The 10,568-nt window shown below is 48.9% G+C and overlaps 2 protein-coding genes across 3 annotated transcripts; both read left to right on the top strand.

The window, feature by feature from the left end:
- The first annotated feature begins 2,436 nt into the window (after window positions 1–2,436).
- On the top strand, window positions 2,437–3,313 carry LOC128298084 (protein UXT homolog). Its single transcript, XM_053033816.1, has 2 exons — window positions 2,437–2,669; window positions 2,727–3,313. The coding sequence occupies exon 2, from the start codon at window positions 2,744–2,746 to the stop codon at window positions 3,185–3,187; it is 444 nt and encodes a 147-aa protein (XP_052889776.1). The 5' UTR covers window positions 2,437–2,669; window positions 2,727–2,743; the 3' UTR covers window positions 3,188–3,313.
- A 155-nt stretch (window positions 3,314–3,468) lies between these two features.
- Window positions 3,469–9,066, top strand: LOC128304424 (zinc finger FYVE domain-containing protein 9). 2 transcript variants are annotated; one of them, XR_008287409.1, is made up of 6 exons: window positions 3,469–3,549; window positions 3,731–3,957; window positions 4,027–7,802; window positions 7,878–8,039; window positions 8,118–8,481; window positions 8,579–9,066. XR_008287409.1 is itself a non-coding variant. In XM_053041616.1 (5 exons), the coding sequence occupies exons 2-5, from the start codon at window positions 3,870–3,872 to the stop codon at window positions 8,277–8,279; spliced, it is 4,188 nt and encodes a 1,395-aa protein (XP_052897576.1). In that variant the 5' UTR covers window positions 3,469–3,549; window positions 3,731–3,869; the 3' UTR covers window positions 8,280–9,066. The 2 variants fall into 2 exon arrangements, 1 of the variants encoding a protein (XP_052897576.1); XM_053041616.1 differs by having other exon boundaries at window positions 8,118–9,066.
- The last annotated feature ends 1,502 nt before the right edge of the window (window positions 9,067–10,568 follow it).

The raw sequence follows: 10,568 nt of genomic DNA on the forward strand, positions 1-10,568 counted from the left end.
ACAGTCCATGACGACAAGAGATATAATTATTGCGAAATAATTAAACAATAAACAATACATAATGTCTACGGAAATAGCGGCACTCCATGTTTCCTACTCCTAATAATTAAAAATCTTAACTGCTACTAAGTTATGAGACGCACTGTAGACACTGGATGGATGGAAGGAGATGCAGGATTCTCCCCACAGTACCTGAGCTATTTACTCTATCGATCGCTCTCGCTGGTTTGATAGTATGTGTAACTAATAGCCAATCGTAGAAGATCTCTCATTCTGATACCATCAAAGCGAATGATAACGTGAGTATGCGATATCAATATGTTATGTACAAGCATGGCGGAGCCTTGTGCGGATCAGATTGATGTTATCTCCTTTCGTGGATGCTCTCTTGGTGTCAGAAATCACAAAACCGGTCGCTTTTTGGTGGCTCCGATCGCGCATGCGCGGAGACTTCGACGAAAGGAAAAGCGCTTCAAAATAATATGCAATGGCGACTGAGATGATCGTGTGCTCCTTTAGCTTTTGTGAGGTGGACATTAAATACTTACGGTGATTAATTCTTTCCATTTTGCTCTCTGTTGTCCCCCAACAAAAATTGTCATCAAGAAGAAGAATAACCATGTGGGAATGTGGGAATGTGGGAGGCAAACAGTACCGCGAGTCAATCTGCTGATATGTTGTGATATGTTGTGATATGTGATATTAACATCTATTGTACTGCTCTTTATCCGTATCGGCGTATGCTAAGCGGTGTCCACGTCCTTCGGGCACCGGCACAGCTCAGCTCGTCGGTATATTCATGCAAACTATATACTCAGCATAAAACCGCATGCAATTATGAGGCGCGATCAGCTTCTGCTGGTGGCGAAGCTTCCTTCTAAACGCTTTTACGTACATACGTGTTTATATGAAGCATTTTGTGGACTATATTTTTGTGTGTTTAATAAAAGTTTATTTAATAGAATAAATAGTTTGATCTTCGGATTCGTAGTTGAGTTGAGAAAAGGATGATATGGGCGCACCTAAAAGTGCGTATTGTCGAGCATCTTAATGAAATAGGCCACCTTATTCTGCGGCACATGGTAGTTGTGGATCCAGCCACTGCCCTTTCGCAACGACTCGTCGATACCGTTCTTCCTATGGTGGTAGATAAACTGCCAGCGACACAGAAGACAGTGCATTAGTACAAGCTTACTTCCCTTTGTTACTTTCACTTTCAACACAACTTCACGAAGTGTCTCATCACGTTCCAGCACAGCAGCCACTAACATCCGATAGCCGATCGAGAACTCATCGTGGATGAGAGCGAAAACGACCAAGAATGCTTCGATTTCGTAAACTCGCATCAATACATCCATTGGCAGCACTATTGGTAGTTGCACATCACCTGAGCAAACTACATGCTGGTCCTTAAATGCTGCTTACATCGTTGGGACAACAATTCTGGATCATTGGAGGTTGCAATTTATGCAAGTCTGTCTACCACCAACCAACACTCATAAAACAAAGGATCGCTGACCTGCCGACGTCGAGAGTTTCACCGACAAGACCGTTTGCAGTGTTCTAAAATCACCCATTCGCACCAGAAGTCCCACTAAAGCATATATCGCGATATTCGTATGCTTTTCAACGCGAGCGGTTCATATAGAATTGGAAAGCGATTTTACCACAACAGCATTTTTGGGAGCACTACGTCGATTAGTTTCACGCCGCGGAAGGATAACGGAACTACACTCAGACGATGCAACTACGTTCAAAGGAGCGTCACACGAGCATTTATAAGATGCTTAAATGCGATGAAGATAATCGAAATGCACTATTTGATTGGTGCGCGACGAATGAGATGAAATGGAATTTCATTCCTCCACGAGCACCTCACTTCGGAGGTCTGTGAGAAGCAGCGGTGAAGGCAGCTAAAAAACACATAATTAGAACCATCGGAACAACGAGCATCACACAGGAGAATATGCTTACCTTGCTTGCACAAATAGAACTATGTTTAAATTCCCGACCGACCACTCATCTATTTGACGAGCCGTCGGATTTGGAACCCTTAACACCGGGACTCTTTCTAATCGGCAGCAACATGCAAGCGTTGGTACCAGACGTCAGCTACACCGGTATACCCGACAACCGCTTGAAGGAATATCAGCCAGTGCAGAAGCACATGAGAACCATATTGGCTAGAAGGTATCCGGAATACCTTCAGCAATTGCAAGTGCGAGCCAAGTATTGCAATGATCGATCAGCATCCCTGAAAGAAAATCAACTCACACCGCTAAGAGATACGAACCGCGTATCTCGGGAACTGCCTGTATTCAGCAGTTGAAATGTTTCCGCTTACGAAAGGTAGATTTTGTTCATTGGAGAATTCGGTTTCGTTGCTTGGGTTATTTTTTGACAAATGTCGTGTGTTGTTTTGTTTTCGGCAATTTATTGTGCGAAATGCATTCCGGGCGTGCGAATCGAGATCGCTCGACAGCCGGTTTATATTTATAGTTTATTGTGAGCCTAATATGCCACAATATCTTTAATAGAAATTTGGGAACAACTTCAGTGCCGTTTCTGCAATTTTCACCGTGAACGTGTTATAGAAGGAACATCGTTTGTTTGCAGATTGCAACACTCTTCTTGAAGGAGATATCTTGCTAATTTTTGCTAGTACCAGAGTAAGCTCTAAAGATTATGAATCTACACAGAAGATAATCCCTTTTGTTATATTTCAGCATATAAACGATACAGAATGCTCACCGAACGAATGTCCGCGGAGAACGTGGAAAATTTTGTCCATGAACATCTGAAGGAAGATTTGCGGGTGTATGAAAAGCAATTGAAGGAGCTGAACGGTGACATTATGGAATACGTACAGTTGAAGCACATGATTGAAACTATCCTAGGCCAAGACCGTAGTGCAGGATTCAAGACACAGGTTAACATCGGTGGCAACATGTTCATGAAGGCCCGGGCAGACAACGTTGATCGCATTTTGGTAGACATTGGACTGAAGGTTTACGTGGAGTTTAAAATCGAGGAAGCTTTGCGGTTTGTGGAAATGAAAATTAAAGTGCTAACGAAACAAGCCGACGTTGTGCGGGACAAAAGCATCGAAACAAAGGCGAATATCAAGCTGGCATTGCTTGTGATAGGAGACTCACAGCGACTGCACACAATCCATGACGATCGATGATGATGCGAGAATTGGGGCGAAGATGAAGGATGAAGTTACAAATTATATTGTTAAACATAGCAAATGAAGCGTTCGGGTTTCCGCATTTATTTACACAGTGGAAGAAAAGAAAAGAAATGTACGAAACTTCCCTCCGAAATAAATAAACCAGTTTGTTTATTCGCTGAATTGTCATTCTCTTTACGTAAACTGTCAAATTGGTTAATTTTTCTGGTGGACATTCAAACGTCAAAGAGCCAACACATGACAGGACCTACCATCGATGGCTCTGCTTTGACGGATGATAAACAGGTTGTAAGCAAAAGCAAAAAATATGTGTAGACATAATTCGGCGTAATAATAGTGTTTAGTTGGAGATTTAGGTAATTATTGTGCTTAAATCGTATGCAAACCATAGCCGAAGCCTTTAAGCATGTTCGTTGCTGTATGCGGTACGATCAGTAACGGTCCCTGTAAAGAGAAATGATAAGAGCACCTGGAACATGGTGCTGTAATCGAAATCGTTCTGCAATTGTTGGGGGTTAATGTTTTCTTTGATTGCAGTGCAGAGGGAGAACAGATCGCGCGACTTCTCCTATGAAAACGCTACTGTGCTAGCTTGGGGGACGGATTAACAAACGAGTGTCCTTGATCGATCACATAAAGGGCGGTTCCGATTGTGTACGTCGGAGAAACCCACACAATGGATTTGGTGGACATTGACAAGGTGTTGGATGATCTAGAGCTAAATGAAGATGATGGCAACAGAGCTGCTGTTACAAAGGCATCAGGTGAGTATAGCTTTTGAGTGGAAAGTTTCGTACCGACCATGTTGACCTTGCTTGTGCTTGGTGTTACAGATGCAAAGTCGAGTGTTCGCGAACCGGAAGCCTCGGTAAATGGCACGTCGGAGCAGACGTCGATGGGACCGGCTTCAGTGTCCCAGGAAAAGTTAAAATTTAAGGCCAACGTAGTTAATGTGTCCACGGTGTTTTCAAGTCTCAACGAGTATGTGAATGCCGGCGGTACGGAATTGGGTGGTGTGAAGCATACAATCCTGAATGACACCCACGATCTGGGTATACCGAGTGAAAGAAAGCCACTGTTGACGCCACCGTCGACCTCTTCGATTTCGTCCGACGTGAAAACGTCCTCGGCGGCAGCAACGTCATCCTCTGTTACAACTTCTCCGCAGAATGTTGTGTCCTCTCCGACGACGTCACCCGATTCTTCCGCCTCATCGGTGTCCTGCTGTTCCTCGAGGGTGGCCTCCTCGTCGGCTTCTTCTTCCGTGCATTCCTCGTCGGCGTCATCGTCCGCGTCATCTTCTGCATCAAGCAGCGATGCTGAGGACGCAGACAAGCAGGACGCTAAGGGCGAACGTGCGCTTGGACATGGGCATGAAAAGCTACCCGAGGAGCTGTCATCAATTAGTGCGGACGATTACGTTCTGGACACGTCCTCGATGACGACGCTGGCCACCACCAACGAAGGGGGCGCACGGAAGGGAACGACAGCCGCTGATGCGCAGGATACGTCAGCTTTTTCCTACAAGAATAGCCTGTACTCGGACACGCTGAGCAATGATGTGATAAACCTGGAAGGAATCTCTTCCATCTCCTCCATCGTAGCTGTGGACCTCACGAAGAGCGGCCAGGCGCCATTAGTTCGCGAAGCGAATGGACTCGTTGAGGGTGCCCCGGTGGCGAAGGATGAGATAGAAACGACGGCCCAGGACGATGTGGAACGGGCCGGGAAGGCGCATGAACCGGACGATGAGCGCAAACCGGTGGTCGGATTCGAGTCGACAATGGACGATGTGTCCGACACGGAGCTGGAGAGCTATTTGCAAGAGTTGGAAGAGTTCGATTTTCGTAGTGTGAATGTTGAGTCGACGGTGCCACCGAAACCAGACGCAGATTCTATCGCGCTGCCAGACCTGGCGGTACAATCACAGCCGGAAGTTGAAGATGTGGCGGCAGAGTTGGTGAGCAGTGCGACGATTGTGAAGGATCGTGTCGATGAGAACAGTATCGATAGTCGCAGCGATGACGAAATCAGTCCCAGTTCGTCCCGTGGCGAAAACGAGGACGATCTAATATCCCAAGCGTCTACACTGGAGTTTAATGATTTGGCTATGGGAGCGACAGCGGCGGTGGCTGCGACTACGCCACTCCCACCAGCAGTCGGGCCGGTAGTGGTGGAACCAGCGGAAGGAGCACTTGCGACGGCTTCCTCGCTTGACATTCCCATTCCGGTCGATACGGAAGTTTCGGGCGACTTCCCGTTGGATGAGGATGGAAGTGAGATCAAGTTTATCGATTGCACGGAAACGGAATCGGAACGTCGCCTGATGGACTCGCCGGAAGATGAAATCCACCGGATGAGTCTAGCACATCCTGAGAGACCCACGTCTCTGGAGTTGGGGAATGGGGTGGCGACGGAGACCGGTTTGGTAGATGGTGGCATTCCATCCTCACCGGGCCATACACCTCCCTCATCGCGGACTATGGTTCCCGACCAAGGGCTCACGCTATCCTCCACTAGTTCGGATGATTTTGGTGCTTCGGTTGAAGGTAGAACGGCATCACACGGTGGCTTGGTGGACGACGGTTCGCGGTTGGCTATCGCTGATCCGATTCAATCGCCTATCGCCGCTCCGATGTCGGTTACACCGCTGCTCAGCCCTGCCCAAGCACAGCTTGGCAAAATTCAACCGTTCTGGATGCCGGACAACTCAACCAAATTCTGCATGCAATGCAACCAAAAGTTTTCCGTCATCAAACGACGTCACCATTGCCGGGCCTGCGGTCAGGTGCTCTGTTCGTCATGCTGCTGTCTGAAGGCGAAGTTGGAGTATTTGGGCGACGTGGAGGCTCGAATCTGTATCGAGTGCGATGTGATACTGAGCATCCAACAGCAACAGGCCATGGAGGCGGATCAACATCAGCTGGCCGCTCTGCAGAGTGCGGACGGTCGAAGCATGGCTTCGACTGCAGGTGGCAGTAGTCAAAGACAGCCGAATCCAAATAACCCCATGGAATATTGCTCGGTAATTCCACCGCTGCAGCAAGCCGCTAGTAACCAACCGGTGTCGCCCATCTCGGTGATGGTGCCAGTGGGGGTGTTGAAGCGTGCGGGAGCTCCACGGAACATGCGCAAGGATAAGAACGTTATCTTCAGCGACGGTATTCGGCCCGGGTGTGATCTGACCGAGCTGGACCAGAACTGGGATGCGGTACCGACGCGCACCTCCCCACCCAGATCCCGCAAGCCGCGGGTCCAAACACCGCCCGGTGTGGACGAAGACCCCAGCGCCGTTCCACGTGCCGGAGGGCAGCTGACGTCCCTGATACCCTCGGAGGAGAACAAACTACCGCCGGTGCTGAAGCGAATCAGTCCTACCGAGAGCAAACTGGTCGAGATCGAAAATGACGCATCGTTGCTGGAAGGTTTACGCGAGGTAACGCTCACGTTTGCGATACAGAAAAACTTCCACGTGATGGTGACGGTGGTGGACTTGGCGTGCTGTATCAACCGAACTGTGATCAATTTCACGACGCGTGGTTTACATTACGTGGGGCAGGACGAGATCATCATACTGCTCGTGTTGGGTGACTCGCGCGTACTGCCGAAGGATATCTTTGTCCACTTGAATGAGATCTACTGCGAGGCAGATCGGGGTCACATTATTACCGAGCTCGGATTTTCACCTGCACGATCGAACAATTTCCTCGGCTCGAAGAACCACGGCGGGTTCCTGTACGTACGGCCCACCTACCAATGCATGAAAGCGGTCATCGCGCCGGAAGCACCATACTTGATCGGCATTTTGATCCATCGTTGGGAGGTACCGTGGGCGAAAGTGCTCCCACTTCGGTTGATGTTACGCCTCGGTGCACTGTACCAGTACTACCCGTGTCCGCACGTGAGCGAACGCGAGCGGGAATCGGTGTACGTGGAGATTGCGCAAACGATCGTGAATCTGCTGGCGGACTTCCGACACTTTAGCTACACCATACCGAGCGTGCGCGGCATGGTGATCCATCTCGAGGATCATAAGACGAGCATACTGATACCGCGCAATCGGTACGAACAGATGGTAAAGGTGGTGGACGGTTCGAGCGAGCAGCTGATGGCTGTGGGTGGAAACTTTAGCAAACTGGCCGATGGACACTTGGTGTGCATACAGAACACCGAGTCCGGATGCCCGGAGGCGACACAGTACACGACGCAAGCGATCGATATCGAGAGTCAGCCGCGTAAGGTGACGGGAGCTAGTTTCCTGGTGCTGGACGGGTCACTCAAGCCCAACTCGGGTCTGACCGGTAGGTGTACGATTCTGGAGGACGGTCTACGGGTTTTGATACCGCCGGTGAAGCTACAGCTCGTGAAGGATGCGCTGAAGGCCATGAAAGACTATCAAATCGTTTGCGGTCCAACCGAGGGAGACGACAGCCAGAAGGAGCTGGTGTCGATCGAATGGACGTCGAACGATCTGAACTTCAACATTGGCGTAACTTCCTCGATCGATCGGAAAGCGTTTGACGGTGTGCCGAGCATACGGGTACACCGGGGAACGGATTACTCCAACTCGAATCACATCATCCGCTGGACGGAAGTCTTTATTCTGAAGGTATTTCAGCGTTTGTTTCCGTGTGCAACGAATGCGTTTGGTTATGACATGTCGTTTTTTTGCGTTCCATTGCAGGGAGACGAAGAATCTAACAATCCCGGAGATCCGATCAACATGTCGAAGGTTTCGGAAACGGTTGCCAAAACGGCTTGCAAGGCGCTGATCGAGTATCTCGACCTGCTGGCATCGAACGGTCATACCAAAATAGCTCTACGGATCAGTTCCAATCGTGGCGAGGTAAGCAAAATGTTCGGGATTCTTCACCGGTGACGGTATTTTTTTCGTAACATACAAATAATAATTACTATCTACCAGATGGCGTACGTTGCGGGCAGCGGTGGCAATGCGCTAGCTCCGCTCTACTCGAATGCGTTGGGACAGGCGGTGATGGAATTGTTGCAAAGGCAGGCCACGGCACTGCATCTCGATCAGCATGATATTGTATTCGAACTGATATTCCACATTCTTGACAAGTAATCCAAAAACGAAAACGAAAACTGAGCCAGAACTGAGTGTTAATGGATGGAGCGGCAAACACCCGCACACAATTACCGTCTGCCTACGATAAGTTTTCGGTGTGCGTTGGTTTTGGTTGCGGATTCGTTCAATGTTTTCCGGAAAGACGCTGCTTCTACTTTGGGTTTTTGTGCCTCTAGCGAAACGCTCGGTTCCGACGCAGGTAGGTACACGGCAAACAAACCGCTCGAAACAGTTCGAAAGCGAAAGCGAGTGATTGTATTTATTTGCTTCGAACAAAACCAACTAACCAAGTGCAGCAGCCCGGACGGACAGTACGGGAAACGAGACGGTCACACATTCGCCGGGTGCATAGCAAAACCGAAGCGTAAAGCGTTGGGTGGTGGTGGTGGTGGTGGGTGATCTGCGTGGTGACGCCGGATAGAAAAAAAAAACAATGGAGGAAAACGTACACACCAGGTGCAAAACCGTGAATTATATAGAGTATATATAGAGTATACATATATACATAGATATAGATATATATATTTCTTATATATATAGTTAAAATTATTGAAATGAGGAAGCCAGTCACAAGTTTATTATGTCAGCTGTTTATAGGTAGTGTGCGGTGGCAGAGGAATATTTATATATGATTTGGAAGTTTTAGTGCCGACAGACAACCGGGTTGACGCAATAGGGCAGCAAATTGGCATTTGCAATGATAGTTACTACGTTTTCAGCGGACAGTTGGCCAAGTTGCAAGCATGATAATAGCAAATATATTAGTGCACACGTGTGCACCTATACAACGTACCGTAGCGCGTATGCTCGATCTACCCATTGAGAACCTTTTTTCTGTCATTTAGTTAAGAAATTTTCCAACATTGTGATGTTAACCGTCAAGCTCAGGCCAGTTTTTAATTGCTTTGTTTTTTTTTGTATCGATGATAGCTCTCATTAGAGGCAACGATCTACTTCCTTGAGACCCGAGATCCCTTTCTAAATAGTCCAGCATCGCGACGCTAATGTCGAATCATGTCGCACAATAAAGCCTCATTTCCATCAAGGGCAAATACCGGGGCCGGGCTATGCTGCGTGCGGCAGGAATCGGGGCAAATAAATGAATCTCAGCGCAGCACACGGCACGGGCAGCAAATCCGTAACTTCTGCCTACATAATTACGTCAGTCACGCGGCATAATTAACTATTGGGCGCTGTCTGCCTACCGTTCCGTGCGCATCCCGTAGTCTTTCACTGCTGCTGCCCGTTTTCGAAGGAATTATTCCGCACTGCGAAAAGGGCCGTTGCGTACCCCTACACGATCACGGCGGTGTATCTTGTACCGATCGGGCCGGTGTAGGAGCGAGGTAACGGCAACGGTGACCTCTTGAGCAGCATTCCATCCAATCACTCAAAAGCTCGCTCGGTAGAGTGTATACAATCCATTTGCATATCATAGTGCCAGGCGAGCTGCAGCAGCTTAAGATTTTTGCAAAAGCACACTCACCTCACCGCTACCTCGATCGTGAAGGATGGGAAAAGGGAGGGCGCCCCCGAGCGGGCGCGCGCTCCCTTTGCACTCAAACGCATTCGCCGTAAGGGCCTGCCTGGTTTTGCCGTATGGCAGCGACCAATCGTAACAAGAATAATAGCAATCATCGCGCAACAGCAGCAAACCAAACAACAGAAGTAGTAGTAGTAGTACAACTGCAGCAGTGAGCGGGTGTTGCGTCTTGAATAGCGATAAGCGGTCGGAGGTGACGGAACCTGGGGTGGGGAAAACAAAACAAGATCCAGCAACGGACCAGCATACTGCAACACACATCGAGGGTTTTGTGGAAAAGGAAGAAGGGAGGGGTTGGCGCTGGGTGGGTGCAATGCAAGAAAAGACACCCCGCATTACAAATGACATACAATAAATGTGCGCCCTAAAGCACACTTTCGCTTCGACGCCTCCGGCCGCCGGAGGGCTCCAGGTTGCTCGCGGTGCTAGAGCCAAGATCCTCTTGGCATTGGCAAAAACGGTACTTTTCTTTTTATTATTAAGGATCATCGATCTCCCCGCGTGCGATCCGCTAACGGCGGTTCGCGTCGGCGTTTGTTGGGTTGGCCCCCCCCTTTGCCGGGCGGGCAATCGCGTCGAGTCATGACGATAATGAGCCCGTACAGATGACGACGATGATCGCAACCGATGACGATGATCCTGCCCGATGCGTGAGGGGGGTGGAGGTGGGGGGGAAGGACGGAAAAGATGATGGAGGACGTCGTCTAACATCACAAGATATCGAATGTTTTATTAGTACAGAG

Source organism: Anopheles moucheti, chromosome 2 (genome assembly GCF_943734755.1).
Source record: "Anopheles moucheti chromosome 2, idAnoMoucSN_F20_07, whole genome shotgun sequence".
NCBI classification, from domain to species: Eukaryota; Metazoa; Arthropoda; class Insecta; order Diptera; family Culicidae; genus Anopheles; species Anopheles moucheti.